The 19,397-nt window shown below is 34.9% G+C and overlaps 1 protein-coding gene across 1 annotated transcript in view; it reads right to left on the reverse strand.

Annotated features, from left to right (window-relative positions):
• Nucleotides 1-18,721, reverse strand: part of LOC136811102 (ATP-binding cassette sub-family C member 4-like) — a 31,563-nt gene extending 12,842 nt beyond the window's left edge. The window contains exons 1-14 of the mRNA XM_067067702.1: nucleotides 18,632-18,721; nucleotides 10,415-10,679; nucleotides 10,123-10,233; nucleotides 9,790-9,913; nucleotides 9,296-9,508; nucleotides 4,582-4,668; nucleotides 4,260-4,423; nucleotides 3,914-4,039; nucleotides 3,430-3,679; nucleotides 1,742-1,852; nucleotides 1,450-1,491; nucleotides 1,248-1,289; nucleotides 859-1,050; nucleotides 481-575 (exon numbers count right to left, since the gene is read on the reverse strand). Of these exons, the coding sequence (XP_066923803.1) occupies nucleotides 481-575; nucleotides 859-1,050; nucleotides 1,248-1,289; nucleotides 1,450-1,491; nucleotides 1,742-1,852; nucleotides 3,430-3,679; nucleotides 3,914-4,039; nucleotides 4,260-4,423; nucleotides 4,582-4,668; nucleotides 9,296-9,508; nucleotides 9,790-9,913; nucleotides 10,123-10,233; nucleotides 10,415-10,665 (1,808 nt within the window). The 5' untranslated portion in view covers nucleotides 10,666-10,679; nucleotides 18,632-18,721. The remainder of the gene's footprint in view (nucleotides 1-480; nucleotides 576-858; nucleotides 1,051-1,247; nucleotides 1,290-1,449; nucleotides 1,492-1,741; nucleotides 1,853-3,429; nucleotides 3,680-3,913; nucleotides 4,040-4,259; nucleotides 4,424-4,581; nucleotides 4,669-9,295; nucleotides 9,509-9,789; nucleotides 9,914-10,122; nucleotides 10,234-10,414; nucleotides 10,680-18,631) is intronic.
• Nucleotides 18,722-19,397: the final 676 nt, after the last annotated feature.

Genomic DNA, 19,397 nt, shown 5'->3' on the forward strand with positions numbered 1-19,397 from the left:
AGTTTGAGAAGAAATTAAACTCGAATAATATAGGTTGGAAAATAGAGCTGCAAGAAATGTGATTTATTACTTTGAGAAATAATTCTAGCAAGATGTAATTTAGCACGTTTAACGCTTTTCAATATTGAGTCATTTATCGGCGATCCAAAAAATATCTGCAATCTGATTGGTTAAAAAGAGTACAATATATCTTGTATTTTACATGTAGAAATATAAATTGACGAAAAGATGTTGTTGCATTGTAACGGTAGCAGCAATCTAACGTCACTTTGCTACAAGTGCCCTGCGTTTTTTTTCAACACAAAAAGTGCACTTTTTGGGTCACCGATAAACCAGTTATCAGACATTTGCTCGTACAATATGGAAATATTTCACTCGTTCCGGATTTTCCGTATATTGTACGGAAAAATTGCTGAACTCGTAAAATATTTCTCATATTGTACTCGCAAATGTCCGATAACTATTACATAACAGCTATACCTTGCAAGATTCACTCTTGCTTTTTGGCCACCACTTAAGGAGACACCTCGTTCACCAACAATCGTTTGATCACCGAGTGGCAGAATCTCCAAATCCTGTGCAAAGAGAAAAGAACAAGAGATTATATCGTGTCATCTTTATTATAGCTCTCCATCTTTTGAAAACAGTGTTTGATACAAATGCTGTTCAATAAAGAGACGCGTGCGTTTACGTCTAGATAAAGGTATCAATATTTTGTTGTTTTTATTGAAATCGTTCTGTTTTGCAATAATTCTTTTTTTTCTTTCCAAAAAGACCTTGAGAAGTAGTATATAAAAGAAGAATGTGTCGATCGAATGTGTCATTATAAAGGTGTCATTATAAAGGTGTTATTATTACCCTTTGCAACGCACATGCTTTGATGACTTCATTGTATCTCTCTTCATTGAAATGTTGACCGAAAGTGATGTTGTATTTAATGGTGCCATTAAATATCCAGGCTTCTTGAGATGAGTAAGCGATCTTACCTCTACTCATAACTTCACCATTATCCAAGGGAAGCTCACCCAGAATCGCCATTAGCAAGGAGGACTAAAATGCAAAACAAATAAATACTTCACGATCGTGATGTTAACTTTCAACATTTGAAGAATTTCTTTCTTTCTGTGTTCTGAAATATTCTGATTTCAAAGAAAGGAAAGGAAACTGCTGCTTGGATGGAGTGAGCATGAACATGACTGAAAATTTTAGTCTTGCAAGACTTTGTCACGTGACAATGTTTCGCTTACCTTTCCAGAGCCGACTGGTCCAACGACAGCCATCAATTCACCCTAAAATAAACAACATAACAATGAAGAACATAAACAAGATTTTGTAATTTTTCCACTCGAAAGAATGTGCATTATAAAAAGAATCCAATATTATTAAAAGCAATATTTAATCGACAAGCAGAGCTAAATGCTGAACGTTAAATTTAAATCGTGTGCTTACAGATTTGACTTTGAAGTTGATGCCTTTCAAACTGTCTGAACCCTAAAAACACAAATTGTGTAAAATAAACAAGGTTCTACATCAACATCACCAAGGTTTGTAGAAGGGAGAGTCAGAGTTGAGAAATAAATAAAAATGAAATAAGATTTTGAAAAAAAACTATAAATATGAATAAAGGTTGAAAACTAATAAAAGTTATTGAAGGATGTTCTACTATCTTGAGAAGAATTTAGTTGCAACAAGGAACAATCAAAGGTTGAAATGTTTGCTTAAAAAACTTTGACCAACCGACCTCTTCCCAAGAGGCGTGCAAGTTTTCAGCAATGACACTGCAATCGTGTGGTTTGGGTCGCATTGCACTGTTCGTTATGGTTGGGTCTATATCTTCTTGTGTTAAAATTTTCTGAAAATGAAAGAAAGATATTTCTTTGTAAAGTATGATAAGATTCTTTAGGGTGAAAAATGTATTATCTTTAAAAACAAGTGGGTGCTGGAAATCAACTTCAATACTTTAAATTGAACCAACAAGCTATTAAAAATATTAACCATCTCTTCTGTAGATGACCAAAAAAAATTATTAATATCACATTTCTAATAAAACAAGTGATACTTTTATGGACCTACCTGGTAATCAAAACTAATCAATGAACATTGAAACAATGAAACACATAGGACATAACTGGACAAAATAAAAAATATATAATGAAAGCATGTCTATTGGGAGAAATTATCAACCCTATTGAAAAAGCTAAAAAAAAATATTATAAACGCTTTTCTTTATAAAAACAATCCACTTTCAGAAAAATAAACAGCTTAATAAATAAGGTTTCTAGAAAACTCAAACCATCGCGCTCTACGGTGACATTTTCTTCTTTGAGAAAAAAAAATCAGTTTTATTGACAATCGAATCATGATTGATGGTGGGAATTGCTATCAATGATGTTTTCATGTTTCTGCAAATAATCAGAAAAATCTAAGGATGAAAATCCGAGAAAATGTCAAAAAACCGATTTTTCCGGCATATTTCTGGCATTTTCGGCCGGAAAAAAATGTTTTTCGAAAATCAGGCTCCGTCACATTTTAGGTATTGTCATTTTGCATCAGTGTACAAAATTTCATAAAAAAATATAAAGTACAGCTTGAGAAATTCAAGAAATACTGTCTTTCCGGCGAAAATAGGTTGTTCCGGTGATTTTTTAATAGTTCCGGCTTTAAAAATCAATTTTATTGAAAATTGAAACATGCTTGATGGTGGGCATTGCTATTAATAATGTTTTTGAATGAAAAAACAACCAATTATAAGGAAAAAGTCTAATGAAAATCCAGAAAAATGGTGATTTCAGGCATATTTCTGGCATTTTCGGCCGGAAAAAATTTTTTCTCAAAAATCGGACTTGGCCATGTTTTGGGCATTGTTAATACGCAGCTTTAAGCAAAAAATCAGAAAAAACTAATGATGAAATCTCGAGAAAATGTCAAAAAACCGGTTTTTCCGGCTTTCGAAAATCGGGCTCCGTCACATTTTGGGCATTGCCATTTTGCATCTTTGTGCCAAAAATCAGAAAAAACTAATGAGCCAATCTCGAGAAAAGCTGGTAACAGACGGACGGACGGACAGACGGACGGACGGACGGACGGACGGACGGACGGACGAACAAGGTTAATTTATAGGACCTCCAGGTAGGTCCAAAAATGTCAAAGTTATCCTGATGATGTTGGCATCCCTCAAAGTCATTTACACGCTTTTTTTATAAGAATAACTTCTATAAGAATATCAGGGTGAGATTTCAGAGTTAGAACAATAGGCCTATTGTTTGGAACAATAGAAAAATAAGAATAATGCTCACCCTCAGCCAAAGTACTTATATAAAAAAAAGCGTGTATTCCATTTGAGACAAATCTGTTTCGACAATAATTAAGTGTGTGCTATATGTAAAGGGAAAGGTTGTTGCTAATTGTTGGAGCTACTTGTATCATTACCTGGATCCTTTGAACAGCCACGTTGACTTCCATCATAAAAGTGACACCAATAGGTAGATAGATAGTGAACACGCCACGTGCAATGTTGAACAAAGCCACTGAAGTGAACACAATCTGTGCGGTCAATTTGTTTCCTGACAGCACAAACGTCATGAAAGTGATGAGACTGACAAACGCTCCAGCGCTGAAGAAGAACGACATGATGGTGGCGCGTGCGTATGCCAGATATTGCACTGATTTGATCTCTTTCCTAAAATTTTCACAATTGGTGTGATTAAAACCTCTATTAAACCTTTGTGAAACTTATTTTGTGTCTTCTTAATTTAGTGTTTATTTTTTGAAACATAAATATGAACCTTTCCGGGCAAAAGGGCAATTACAAAATGTAACTGATTTAAATAAACACATTGTTTTTTATGTTGTTGTATGAAGTATTTTATATTGGGCAATCAAAAACGAAAAACGAAAAAGGAAAAATGCTTACTCTCTTAGATCTTTAATCCACTCTTTGAAAGATTTTTCCCACGTGTACAATTTGATGACTTTGATGCCGTTGATAATCTCATTCATGACTTTCACCCTTTCGTCACTGTGTTTGAAAATCTTCTGTCTAATGGGAAAACAAAACGAAATAACAACAAATAATATTCTAGCGATATCTTGGTAATATGCAGAATACAAAAAAGTGAATAGAAATCTCTGATGGTAAGTACCCGATAATTAAAAAGAAAACATTTAATAATTATGAATGAAAAAGGGACAATAAAGGGACAGGGACAATAAAGATTGATAGAGAAAAAACAAGTCCTTTTCAACCAAAGACGTTATACCTGAATCGTTTAACAATATTACCAAAAGCCAATTGAATTGGAGTTAGGAGGACCAGCACACCGATACCAGCAAAAGCAGATGGACCAAGTTCACGGTACAACAAAATGGAGAGGATGATGAACTGTATTGGTGCCAACCAAATGTAGTGGAAAAATAATGATGCCTGAAAAAGTTTTGAAAATCAATGAAAACAAAGCAAAATACAAAGGACTTTCTTCATTCTTTCTTTTTTCAATTTTATTTTTGAATGGCCAGCCACCAGCCAGAGCATATTAAATGGCAGCAATCTTTGGTCAAAATTCTTCAGTGTAACAATCTTACTATTTCGAATCTGAAGGTATCATTGGAAACAATATTGACAATCTGACCGGTTGATAATGTGGACAGCTTGGAATTCACTCCCAGAATCTGAAAAAAAAAGATAATATTTCTGAAATGACATTTTTACCTAAAGTGGAGTTTAACTGGTGGAGTTTGTTTTTATGTCAGGGATGATATTGCAGCTTCATGCGAAAAAATCTATTCTCACTCCTCGCCCAGTGTACAACTTCTTTGCCTATACTCAAGCATCGAAAATCTGGCTATCCTGGTAGTCTACCGACAACCTGACGACAAAGCAAATGGTAATCCTTCAACCGCAAATGATTTTATCATTCCTATCAATGGTGTAAAAAATGCACTTTCAAAGTTAGAAACCGTACCAAATATCATTTTTGGAGGTGATTTCAACCTTCCAAAAGCAACTTGGCCTGAGGGCCTTCCAAAATCAGGATGTACTATCAACAACCGTCTTATTCTAAACTCTTTGAAGCAGTTTTGCAACGAATTCTTCATGTCACAATATATCGATTTGCCAACACACAAGGACGGAAATACATTAGACCTTGTTTTCACTAACAACGAACAACGAACAAATAATACACAGCTACACAACAGTACCTGTATTGCAAAGCACATCATATCACGAAATTGTACTAGTATCAACAACTCTGAAAGTTCAAAACTCCTTTCTGGACGACGATCAACAAGAGCCACGCACAAAATTCAACACACTGAATTATTTTGCTGATGACATTGATTGGGAAACTATTAAAGATGATCTCAAATATGTCAACTGGCCAAGTGAGTTCGATACTGAAGACCCAGATGTTATTTTGGAAACCTTCAACAACATATGCTACAGAATATGCGAAAGCAGAGTTCCCGTGAAGGCCAAGACCACATCAAAAACGAAATCAAAAGCTGAGAGATACCGTCACTCTCTTACAAAAAGAAGAAGAAAAATTACAAAATAACTTTTACACACCAACTCCAAATCCAAGAAAGACAAGATAAAAGATGAACTTTTACAAATTGAGAAAAAACTTCAAAAATCTTTTAATGAGTCAAAGCGTCACGTGGAAAGCAAAGTGATTGACTCAATTAAAAAGAATTCAAAATATTTCTTTACCTATGCAAAAAAGAAATCGAAAATTCGGTCTAATATCGGACCCCTATTGAATTACAATGAAGAACTTACACAAAGAAGCAAAGAAATGGCTGATCTCTTAGCCGACCAATATGCTAAAGTGTTCAGTAAACCAAAGCAACCACAACCACAACCTAACCAAGACAAAACAAACGTCAAGATTGATGAGATTAACATAACAGAAGACTCCATCGTTAAAGCAATAAATGAGCTGTCTCCATCATCTTCTGCAGAACCTGATGGATTTCCAGCTATGTTTCTCAAAAAATGCAAAGATGAGTTATCCGTTCCACTGTGTTTACTCTGGAAGAAAAGCCTAGAAATAGGTCTTGTTCCAACTGAACTGAAAAAATGCACCATAACACCAATTCACAAAGGAGGAAGCAGATCTCTGGCTGCCAACTACAGACCTGTTGCACTCACCTCGCATGTGATAAAAATTTTCGAGAAAATATTGAGAAATCATATTGTAAATCACATGAACAACATAGTAGAGGGCATTTTGTAAAATCGCTCGACTGTTTTGTTAGAAGCACTTGTTATACATTTTTGGAAAGCTAAGGGGTAGGGGAATCGAAATTAATATGTTTCCAATTTTTTTTCGGACACTTTGGTGTGATTTTCGGACAAATATGACGGTCTCAGGCAAAAATCATAGGGTTAAAAATTAATGAAAATTTTAGCTCGAGAAAACGGAGACCTGTTGTATATTTTTGGAAAGCTCTCAAAAAATTAGGATTAGAGATATATTGCAAGTATAGGTGATTTCAGTACCTAACTCGAGATATTGAGCTTCAAAAAGCGCAAAAACTGGACAAAATAGCTGTTTCTGGCTGAAAACACGGTTTTCAAGGGTTAATATCTCGAGTTAGGTACAGAAATCACCTATACTTGCAATATATCTCTAATCTTATTTTTTTGAGAGCTTTCTAAAAATATACAACAGGTCTCCGTTTTCTCGAGCTAAAATTTTCATCAATTTTTAACCCTATGATTTTTGCCTGAGACCGTCTTATTTGTCCGAAAATCACACCAAAGTGTCCGAAAAAAAATTGGAAACATATTAATTTCGATTCCCCTACCCCTTAGCTTTCCAAAATGTATAACAAGTGCTTCTAACAAAACAGTCAAGCGATTCCAAAAAATCGAACAAAATTCCCCCTACTAACAATGACCTTTTCAATCCAAACCAACATGGTTTCAGAAGTGGGAGATCCTGCCTTAGTCAGCTTCTCGAGCAACACGACCTCATTCTTGACATATTAGATGAGGGTTTGAATGCAGATGTTGTTTACCTTGATTTCTCAAAGGCTTTCGACAAAGTCGATCATGCAGTTGTACTTGGGAAATTAAAGCAATTGGGTATATCCGGACCAATCCACAGATGGATCGAATCATTCCTTACTGAAAGATATCAAACAGTAATAGTAAATGGTGTCAAGTCCAAAGCCCAGAAAGTAATTTCAGGAGTCCCTCAAGGCAGTGTATTGGGACCTCTTATATTTCTAATATTGATTGGTGACATTGATGAAAAAGTACTGTACTGTATATTGAAATCATTTGCTGATGATACACGTGCTACCAAATCAATCAAAAACACAAAGGATGTTGAAATTCTTCAAAAAGAACTAGAAAAAGTCTATGACTGGACTGAAGAAAACAACATGAAACTAAATGACACAAAGTTTGAACTTCTACGCTATGGTCCAGATGAAGAAATAAAAAACCAAACTCACTACAAATCCCCTTCAGGAGAAAATATCGAAAGGAAGAAATTTGTGAAGGACCTGGGAGTACTAATGTCAGATGATGCTGTCTTTACACATCAAATAAATTCAGTCATTGAGAAAGCAAAAAACTTGATTTCCTGGATTCTGCGGACTTTCCCTTCGCGTTTACCCCAACTAATGATTACTCTTTACAAATCATTGATTATTCCAGTCATTGAATATTGCTCAGTCCTATGGAGTCCAAGTGCTGTCAGTTCTACCCAAAGATTAGACATAGTGTGCAAGGGGGTTGCAGGTCCCACCTGAAAATTCAGGTCCCACCTTATCCTAAAGTTCCCACCTTCAGCCCAGACTCCCAGATCCCAGCTAAAAACAAAAAAATATATACTAATTCGAGGAACAAAACAAAATTTCTTTACCGTAATATGAAGATGCAATATATTACATATGTTTAACATTCCATTTGCCTATGACCTACATTAGGGGTAGAAACCAATCAAGTAGTCAGACGGCTTAGAAGTAAGTGTGAGTCGTTAGATATAAGTTTGGCATGAAATTATGGCTAATCCTCGAATAAGAAGTTTTGGGGAAAATTTGTCCCGATAACTACAATATTAGTATAAATAAGTGAGGATCGCCTACAACCATAACTGCAGGGGGGAGGGAGGTAAAATATTTCATCCTGTCAGCTTTCAGTTAGAGCGTCGCCTTTAACAGGGAGATGTGATGGCCATTTTGAACATGATGTCACATGGCTATTAGCAAAGTAGACTCAGTAGAATCAGTTGCCATTCGAATACTGTATATAGCGCTTATCAAATAAAAGTTAAGCCGCAATTTAACCTGTGTGTTAAATCCAAAATATATTATGTCTATTATATACATTTATGAAGTATATAAAAAAATATATCATAAAATCATAAAAACTGAAAATAAGAAATTTTACTTTAACTTTTTCCAAAACACCCAAAGTCCCACCTAAAGAAATTAACTCCCACCTTAACTTGTTTCTCCCACCTAAAACCTGGAAAACCCCAAATCCCACCTGAAAATTTTCGACCCAAATCAGCAAAACCCCCCCCCCCCACTATTCTGGGGGGGGTGCACACTATGTAGAAGAAATCCAAAAATCATTTCTCAAAAGAATAACTGGCACTCCAAAAAACTATTGGGATTGTCTGAAAAAGCTAAAACTTTACTCACTTCAAAGAAGAAGGGAGAGATATCAGATCCTGTATACATGGAAAATAGCTGAAAATCTGGTTCCAAACATCAACAATAAATTCTCCCAAGATTGGGAAGGATGTGTGTTCGCACCCATAGTTCAAAACTACATGATAGCACGCTTGTTGTGCAAGGTGCTAAGTTATTCAATTCAATGCCCAAGAGTATTAGAGATATGAAGAATGTTACAGTCGAAAAGTTCAAAAACTCTCTAGACAGACACCTCAGTTCGATCCCAGACGAGCCACAGATTCATGGTTACACAGGGTGCAGGAGAGCCGACTCTAACTCCATTCTTGACATGAAAACTGTTTAGCTGCCGACATCCTTCCTTTATTCAGGTTTGATGGATGCAGCATTGTGGTGTGAAGCAGAAAGTTTCTTGCCAGAGCATGAAGCTCGAAGACAACCAAAAGTAACCAAAAGTAAGTAAAGTGAAGCTTGAATATTTTGAAGACTAACTGTAATACTTTCTAAGAATAAGATCACCTTGCAAAATATCCTTAGGTATAGGTATTGTTTTTTTCTTATTTCGAAAGGAGTGTCTCCTCTAGAGAGACATCTAAAGAGTATCAAAAAGCTTATATTGAGGAAATATTTGGAAAAAACCAACCTTTTTGAAAATGAGACCAGTGACGCCAACCCTCACATTGACACCTGCCATTGTTTTCAGATAGTTGAACGGTATGTAACACCAACTTGCAGTGAAATGGCAAGCCACTATTGCAAATGCATAACTGTATGCTTGAGACTTGGTAGAATTGCCTACGGCAAAAAAGTCGATCAAAAGTCCAAGAAAAATGGGCTGGATCAAGCGAATCACTTCCTGGTAATTAAAAAAAAGATAACAAATTTGATAAAAATAAAAATCTTTCTCTGAATTTACAGAGCAATGTGGCCACTTTGCGAAATATAATAGTGACTTGTGGATTATGTGACTAGTATAGAAGGTTTAAATTAAGGTTTAACATTTAATACAAACACAACTAAATGAACAAACTTAACAACATTAAAAATAGAATACTTAGCCCAGCATTTAATTATGAAATGTGATTTGAAAAGAAATTTTATCAAAGATAAGACGATACTGGACGGTAAGCAACTTACACAACAAGCTGGAAAGAAGCCAACAATGAGATATTGAAAAGCGTATGTTTTCACAATAGCTTTCATTAAGCTTGGATTTGCTTTCATCTTGCCATTCTCATCGTACGCTTCCTGATGCCAATTCCTAGTAATTCAGATTTAGATGGACAATTGTTTGACAGGTGCTATCAAAATTCAAAACGATTTCAATTCCTTTGTAACAGTGAGGATTTCACAACTAATTGAATGAAACATTGATAAGGTTCAGAATATACAGCCTTGCAATATATTGTGCCATCTTGTGGATAAAAACATAACAAAAAGTTCAAAACTATAGCTAGACAAAATTAGTACCTTTCTAGTTGTTCTGTCAGCGGAGCTGCACAATCGTCTGGATTCATGCCTTCAAGATCATCTTGTTCCAAAGGACTCTTTGAACCTTTGATAAACAGCTTTCTCATCCAGCTTGAAAAAATCATATTTACAAAAAATTTATTTAATGACGAAATAAGGATACGAAAGTATAAGATATAAACAACATGGCAATGAAAAATTTTCTTTAAGGAAAGATTGTACCCGTTATTGAAAAGCTGTAAAAAACATTATGAGAATTAGAGGAAAATTAATATCTTAAAATGAAACTTACAAAAAGCTGACAAATTTTGAAAAGAAGAATGCATTTCTTCTTGGTGACCATTTTCTATTATCTGGATCTGGTGGGGGTTTGGAGTCTGGCTTGATAAGTACTTCTTCTTCCATCAAGTGTTCTTTGCTGTTATCTTCAAAATCGAGATGGCTGTTATTGTCTTCTTTTTGAAATGAAGATGAAACATCTTTTTCTTTAGCAATGGAATCATCAGGGGCCCATGTTTCAGGGTCTTTGTTACCCTGTTCCATTTATGTATGTTTTACTGAAAAACAAAAAATGATCCCTGGAATAAATGATACTTTGTTATGTGAACAGATAATGAGAAGATCAGTCCTAAACAAATCTATCTACTTTTGATACTTATACAACCAGATACTACTATAACATATTATTTGATACTTTTGAATTCATAGGTAAATAAAATTTTAAGCCTAAAAGAAACCAAATAGACATCAAAGAGCTAAAAAATACACATGCATGAAGTTCTCTGAAAAAGAGCTTTGTTAAATAACATTCATCTTTTATTTATTTAAAATGTTGATAATAGATTTTGGGTTATGAAAAATATTTTCTAGCACCAACATACTAAAAAAAGAGAAAATAATTTCTACATGAAAAGATAATCATCATTTATAAACTGCACATGCTGAAATTTGAACCCAATGTAAATGAATAAGAAGTTAACGAAAAAGTTGTATCACATTTTTTGTCATATTGAGATAAAGTCTAACCAGCATTTCCTTCATTAAATGTCATGGTGTTTGAGATATGAACTCAATACAAGCATTTTCAAGCAATAGATAAAACAAACCACTTAAATTTGAAATTTACAAAAGTGAACTCAAAATAATTCTATTTAAATGTATAATATGAAATTTAAACAAAGTACTAAGGACCTGTCAAAATTTATTATATAATTTATCTAAACAAGGAAAAGCTAGTGGTTTTAGTAAAAAACTTATTTTTACACAATTTTTGTTATGAAATGTTTGAAGTATAAGTATAAAAATATGTAATAGCCTTTCATTGAAAAGTCAAACATTTCAAACCAGATTATCAAATTAATGACGAATCTGAAAACATCTACCTTGGCTTAATCTTATCCTACTCAGTGATATGCTTAATTTGAGCCCAAAATGAGCTTTAAGAACACAGTTGTCAAGTTTCAAAATTCCGAATGTGGGACAAGATGTGAGCTAGCAACGTAAAATTGAGCTGCAGATTTCCAATAGGCGTTCTCTCAATCGAGGTTTTCTCTGAGATTTTTTTATTATCTACTTCTATTCATTTTTTTTCTCATTAATCCATCATGAGTCTGCGTGGGTGCATGGGTCAAAATAAGTTTTGCAACAAGTTTTTGAAAAACTAATAAGAAAATCTCAAGAAAATCTCAAGAAAATCTCAAGAAAATCCCAATTGGGCTCCATTCAAATTTTGGGAGTACTATTTTGCTTTATTGTGCAAAAAGTCATGATAATCTGTCTAATACAACTCAAAAAAAGGAAAACCATTTTACATAGGTGTTCAGCTGTTCCTGCAATTTTAAGGAGTTCAGGGTTTAAAAAATAAAATCTTTGAAAATTGTGACCTTTCATGGAAAAATGATCACTTTAGCTTTCTACAGAAAGGTGTATCGATAGTAAAATTATCAATGCCTATCTAGCTAGAGAGACAAATCGAGGGCAGCGACACCACTTTTTTCAGAGAAAATAATTTTTTTCATCAAAAAATCTTTTTTCAAAATAGTTCTTAGGAATACAAATGAGCAAATAAGTTGATTTTCACGCCTTAAAATACATTTTACATGCAGTAATTCTTTTATCTTGGTCTCAAATTCTTTGTGTTCCTTTTTTCATTAACTTGTAAAATCTGATAACATCACCTTGCACATACAATATTTTTGCAAGCAAGCGCTTTTTCAGAGAACGAAAAAGCCTCAATTAATAGGGGGGACTTCATGATTTGAAAAGTCAGACAAATTCATGACCCCTCAAAATTTAAGTTTATCTTTTCTCTACAAACGTTTCAACCAAATAAATTTATTATTTAAAATTTTATCCCCAGGTTCACGACCTTGGTTATTAAGGGGGGGGGCTGAGAAATTTATATATAGGGGGTTTGGCCTTTAGGGATGGGGTTTGATTATATAAGGGGTTTCGAACCACCCAGGAAACTATAGACACTCGGTAGAATTTTCTGTGGGAGGACTTTTTTCCTCAGATGGTTAATTTTCAGGGCCTTCAGAGGTTTACCGTGCCTATAAGAAAATTATGAGCAGCTGTTACTGTAAGTTGGTCTAATATCGACATCCCTCTTCTAATTTTGACACCCTTTTTTAGAGATAGGAATAATAGGAAGGTTTGATAGACAAAAGAGTTTTTCCCTGATTACTAATCAAAAAAGAAAGTCCCATCAGCTTAACCTTTACCGCGCCAAGGCCATAAATTTATTATTTTAAGCGATATCCAAGGCCGTAAACATACGCTTTTCGTGCGGTTTTAAGAAAAGCCGCCCTACCGCCTTAAAACGCCTTTAAATCCCGGGAAATGTCTCATATGACGCAAGGTTAATGTAAACAAACTATTTTCAATAGTTTGAAACTACCCACTTTCGATTTTAACTGTCAAAACAAACTGGGAAATCAGACAAAATATTCTTTGGGAAATTATGAGCACATGGATTGCTGTAACTAACTTTTTATGTTTATTTAGTGGAAAGGGTTTGTTTTCTTGGTTGGAAATGTTATGTATCGCTTGTTTGTAGTTTAGTCAGTGTTTGAGGTAAGTTTCTGCCTTCTTATTCTTCAGTTTAACGGTACATCAATGGTGAGGACTTGGAGGCTTGTTGGCCGTCATCGACCCTCACCGAAACCCAAGTTAAGGCTTATGATAAGGCTGCAAAGAGTTTTAAAGTGTATATACTATGTTATTTCTATTGCTTTCATGCTAGTTGATGATAGGAAAGTCATTTTTAGTGATATTTTCCACAAAAATTACCTCAAGGGGCCTCTGCCTTACGTGCCTCTGATTTACGTGGAAATTTTCTCGAAAACCAAAGTTTTCTAAAAATGAATTCTGTCTTTTCTAGTAAAGGTATGATTGTGATTTTTTGGCTAGCAGTTGTAGTTATGAAGTGGAAACAATAAGCCAGAAAATTATGGTATCGCAAATGTTCTCCCCACTTTTTTTTTAACCTGAGGCAAAAACTTTTTTATTTTTTGGTTTACGGGCCCGCCGATGTTATTTTTGCTTAAATAAAATAAAAATAAAATAGAGATTTCAAAAACCTTTATTTATTTTTTCTCCTCCAACATGCAAAAAGAGGAAAGAAATAAAAAAACTTTACTTTAAACAGAAAAGAAGACTTTTCTTTAAACAGAAAAGAAGAGAATGAGAGAGAGGGTTTAGATATCGTAATGATATAACACAGCTGTGAAGATACTTTTGATCCTTCCCCCAATGCCAGGGAACTTCCCCATTATTTTAATGGAATTTCCCCAATGGATTTTCTTCCCATTTCCTTTTTTTTTCATTTCTTTCTTTTTTTATAATCTCTTTTATTTAAAATCCTTTCTCTGATTTTACTGTTGAAATTTGAGAGTAGGTATAAAAAGATGAAAGATGAAAGATGAAAGGCTAATTAAATTGTTTAACTGAAAACCATTGTTAAAATGAAAGTAGAGAACAAATAATAAACCATTTCTGCTATTCTTTTTTAAAAGTCTCTTTCTTTTTCCTATAAAATTGCTATTATAACGATTGTTCTTTGTACTGTTTTGAACAGATCAGATTTTTTTTTCAAGAGAAATTTTTTTCTGCACATGTGAGAGTTGTTGCAGAGAAACTTGTATATATTTACTTCTTTTGTCTTCATTTAAAATCGATAGGAAATTTCATAAAATTTTATTTTTTTATTTCCTCCGATTTTAGATTCTAAAAAAGAAAATCAAAAAAAATCAAAAGGTCAATTTTATTTTTATTTTTTTTCCATCCTCCTCTCCAAAATTTTACCTCAAAAAGCCCGTAAACCAGAAAATAAAAAAGTAGTTGCCTGAACTTAAAATTTTGAAAAATATGATAAATTGCGTTTTGAAATTTTTTCAACTCTAAGGCAGAAGACTACTGTGTCACCATTGATAGAGGAAAATCCTTTACTTTAACATTTTTGGAAAGCAGGATAGTTGGGCTTTCCAGAATGGGCTTACTTTTTTGAATCGGTTTAGTAGATCAAAAGTTATGACGGAAAGCGTAAAACTGTCATTTTTGCCAAAAACACAAGGCATGCTGGGGGTGAAGTTTCCTGAGAGAAGGCGTGGTAAAGGTTAAATTTGTATCTCTAAAGAAGGGTGTTGAAATCAGAAAAGGGATATTGACACTAGACCAACTTACAGTATCAGGTTAGCCAGTACCAAACTTCATCTTGACTCCAACAGCCCTGAGAAAACGAAAACGACCAAACTATAATATACTGTCAACTGCTTTAAACTTGAGACTATCTGACAAAACATGGGAAGGCAATTTCGGCCACCATTTCACTGAACCTCCAAAATCATTTGATTTGAGTTAATTAACGGCGTATTAAAAAATACACGATTTCTCTTTTGCACCGAGTAGGCTTTTAAATCGAAATATGAAAAAAAAGCATGTATTGGAACACATGCAAGTGTCTGGAACGAGAAGAACAAATTAGAGGCAAAACGATGGAGCGTTTGACAACACTCGCGCAGCAAGTTACACACTCGTTATTTGTTGATCCCATTGAGCAATAGGCGGTTAGGCGGCGGGCGTTCTCTAATTCTCTAATCGGCGTCTGGTAATTTTGAATGAAACAAAAAAGTTAAAAAGGGCGCGCTATTAGTCTCAGTGGAAGTTATCGTGACATGTTATGACAGAAAGTATGATTGATAAACTTGGTGGAGTTATCAAAACAAATTTGTTGTCAAAGAGATTTAACAGTAAGTGAAAAATACAGGCCAGATATCAACAGTCCCATGTTTCGACCAATCGTCCCAAGTTAGAGCAGTTGACGGTACTCCAGTATTTGGAGGGCTATGAAAGAGAATCTGAGAAAACCGAGCCTTATTACCACATGCTTTCTACAAGCAAATCTTCTTTGAAGCCTTTGATGTGATCTCAAGCTCAATCCATGAAAGGTTCTCTTAGCCAGCATTTAAAATACTAACAGAGACAGAGCAGCTCATCCTAAAATTGATCAAAAAGAGATAGGAATAATAGGAAGGTCGGAATAATTGATGGACAAAAGGTTTTTTCCTCTCTGATTGCTACGAAAAGAAAATTAGTTTCAATCAGCATACCTGACCTTCCTATTATTATATAATATTCTAAAGAAAGGTGTTGAAATTAGAAGAGGGATTTCAATATTAGACCAACTTACGGTATTATACATACACACTTTTTTTAAAAATAAGAATAGTGTACTTTGGATGAGGGTCAATTATTCTTAAGAAAGTGGCAAAATTGAGAGTGAAATATTCTTAAAGTATTCTTACTTTTTTAGACTTGACTTTTTTACAAAAATGAGAAATTATCAATTTGAGAGTTTTGGACTTTTAAAGCGAACATTTGAGTTAAAATTACATTTCTTCCTAAAAATTTCAATTTATCTCTACAGTAGCAAAAGAAGCAGTTTTTTCTGTTAACCAGATACAAAATGACTGTTTTCTTATCAAATTCTGTGAAATTCACCCTAGAGGGTATTCTTAGGGTATTCTTATAATTTGGCCAATTTTCATCCTGATATTCTTATAGAAGATATTCTTAAGGCCCCATTACACCTAAGAATATAGGGGAGGAATAATGTGAAATTTATTGCACACCTGACACTTTTATTAAATTCTCCTATGTATTAGTTTGAAGAATAACAGATAGAATTCTCTAAGAATTTATCTCCCTAACCTCAGTTCTATTGTTTAATTAATTTCAGAGTTTTTCATTCCTTTGGGCAGCTCCAAAGGAATGGAAAACTCTGAAATTAATTAAACAATAGCAGCCTATTGAAAGTTGGAATTAGCGTGGAATGTGGCCGGTGTGTAAACAAAATTTCAATAGAATGAAATACGCTTTCGCATATTTTTTCTCGAATATTTTTACGTGTATTTTTTATATAAGAATATACAAGTAGTAACAGCTGCGAGGCTATATTCTTCCCCTATATTCTCTGGTGTAATGGGGCCTTTATATAAAAAAAGTGTGTATTGCAAATGAATTCATAGAACTTCTCAACCAGAATGCCAAAATATTTATGAAACAATTTTAGAAGAAGATTTGTAACTTTTTTATCCTTTTTTTATTATATTACAACCTACAGTAATCATGTTATTCATAGCCTATTTGCAAACAAAAATATCAAAACTATTAATCTTTCTTTGCTTTCCATTTCAGTTTTGGGCCTGGGTCACCAAGAAGTTGTGTTAGCGTCAATTCCGGCCCTAAATTGTGAGTCGGTCGGTCGCTCGGCATCTTAAATCATTGGAAAAATGCACTCTGAATATAGGCGGTCATGTGGTGCTAAAATCATCAGAAAAATTCGCTCTGAGCATAACGTTTGTTCAGGTGACAAAAATCATCGAGCGTGCGAGCTGCAATGTGATTATTTTGCATATCTTGACCGCGCAAAAAGTAGTTGCGTAGCGTTTTTTAACGCAAAAAATCTTTGAAAAATTGCGAATAAAAATCTTAAAAACACTTGATGATCAAAACGAGGACCCTCCCGGCGCTCCAGAAACTTCCAGAGTTTTCAGGAGCAGCTAAACAAACACTATTTTGCTCTTCCAGTGCTTCCAGAACAAATGATTTTTAATACGTTCTAAAAAACTGTTTAAACATGGTTACAAAAAGATATTTGTCCCCAGCCCAGGTGATGGACTTTGGTCAAACAAAATACTTATATACAGTCTTTGAGGAGGATGATGGTTCAGCCATCAAATGACTGACCAATCAAAGCAGCAAAATTTCAAAACTGAACTATATACGCAACTCCGCTTGCAGCTCTACTCTACCATTTTTGTTTTGATTTAACTTTGTATTTTAGTGACCAGCCAGGTCAGTCTGGGAAATCCTCTCAATTGCACGCTTATGTTCCGAGGGCGTAAGCGCGCAATTGCATGGTTATAATTTACGCTCGCTCCCGCCCCGGCTGAAATTACTTAGGGATTTCAAGGGGTTCAGAATTCTGGCGAAGGCATGGTTTAAGGGGCAATCCATTTTCACGGAATCTTCTTCTACGATAAATTTTGAGTAAAACTGCCCTAGGCTTTTGAAATTCAACACAGCTTTCGGAAGGAATTGCGTGTCAGAATAATAAAGGGTGCAATTGCATGCTTACCGCTTACCGCCCGTTTCAGAACAATTTCGATAAGCGTGTAATTACACGCTTAAAAATTCTGCCATTTTGATAACTGTGCAATTGCGCGCTTACGGCCTCGGAACATAAGCGTGCAATTGAGAGGATTTCCCAGACTGCAGGTCATTCATTTGAGGGCTATGCATGTTAGTCTCCATTGATACAAGTTAACCGATCTCACGGTAACTACCATGAGTTAGCTGATATTTTAAAAATATGCGTGTGCCCAGCAAGCGCTATCGTAATTATGTCACAGATATCTTTCTCCGGAACACCGGAAGTGCATTGGAACATTCCGGAGCAGACCAATTGGCCAAAATCGTGCTCCGGCACATCAGAAGTGTTCCGGAATCTTTCGCTGTTCTGGAGCATGAAAAAGAACCATACTTTTTGCTCCGGAGCGCCGGGGGGAGAGTCCTTCAAAACGCTGGCTAGGCTGAATCTACAAAATTCTTTGTTTTTGAATAATATCGCTAAAAAATTCGACAAATTTTCCGGCTTTCCAATTAGAAAAGGGTCAGATTTTTAAATAGAAAGTGAGTCGATTGAAGAACGCGAACTCATTTGTGACAGCGGCCTTACTGCCAATCAATGTGAGATTTATGTCAGTTCTTTCTGATGATTTCTTTAAAAAAGAATCATGTTCTAGCCAATCTAGAAGGGTTGAATTTCAAAGATTTTCTGGCTCTTCATAGATACTATATATTTAGCTGGCCCTACTACTTTATAAATGTCGAGCAGCCGCAGCGAGTATTTGGTGGCGCTGCACAAGGCAAGAAATTATGCTGGAGTAATTTGTTATTCAATAGACTGTCGTGTTTTCCCAAAAGGTCCATACTGCAAAATGTTTACCTTGCGATTGTTTAGGAGATTGGAGGACTGACAGACTGAATATCTGCAAATAACTGTGGCAGGAGCTTACAGCTCAGCTCGGCTTCACACGCCTTCTCGTTCACTTCAATATTCAGCAGCACAGGCAAGTCGGGCTCATCTTAAATAACCAGCTTTACAAAATAATGCTTACGCCTAAAACAGAAAACAAAGCGATACGAAATGCTAACGTTATCTGCTGATGATCAACCCGACTGAGTTCTAGGCTTGGACCTTTGTTTATATTTTGGCTATTTATCGGAGCGATCGCACGATCAATCAGGTAAGGCTGGGAGCAAACCGTCAAACATTGTTCTTCAAACATCGTGACGTTTCGTTTCATGTTTGAAATCGATGTTGGATGGTTTGCGGGGTCAAAATTCGTATCATTTCAACAAAAAAATCTCCAAAAATGTTTGAAACAATGTTTGAGCAAGTTCATAATTTCTTCAAACATATGAAGTCGTTCTATTGACGTTTTCCATTCCAAACCAAAACTGACGTTATAAAAGAAGACGTCACATACATATTTGCTAAAAAAATGTTTGAAGAGTCCGCGCAAACTATCAAAGTGGGGGGCGTACGAGATTTCGGTATTGCGGAAATGGGCTTGTTTTTGTGCGGAATTTCGGTAATCACGTCAAAACACTTCGGTATTTCGGAATCCAAAAAGACTTCGGTTTCGGAAAAATGACTTTTTTTACTGCGGAAATTCGGTCTGAAGAGCTTTAGTTTCGGTTTTTCGGTA

Source organism: Clytia hemisphaerica, unplaced genomic scaffold, assembly GCF_902728285.1.
Source record: "Clytia hemisphaerica strain Z4C2 unplaced genomic scaffold, Clytia hemisphaerica genome assembly, whole genome shotgun sequence".
Lineage (NCBI taxonomy): Eukaryota > Metazoa > Cnidaria > Hydrozoa > Leptothecata > Clytiidae > Clytia > Clytia hemisphaerica.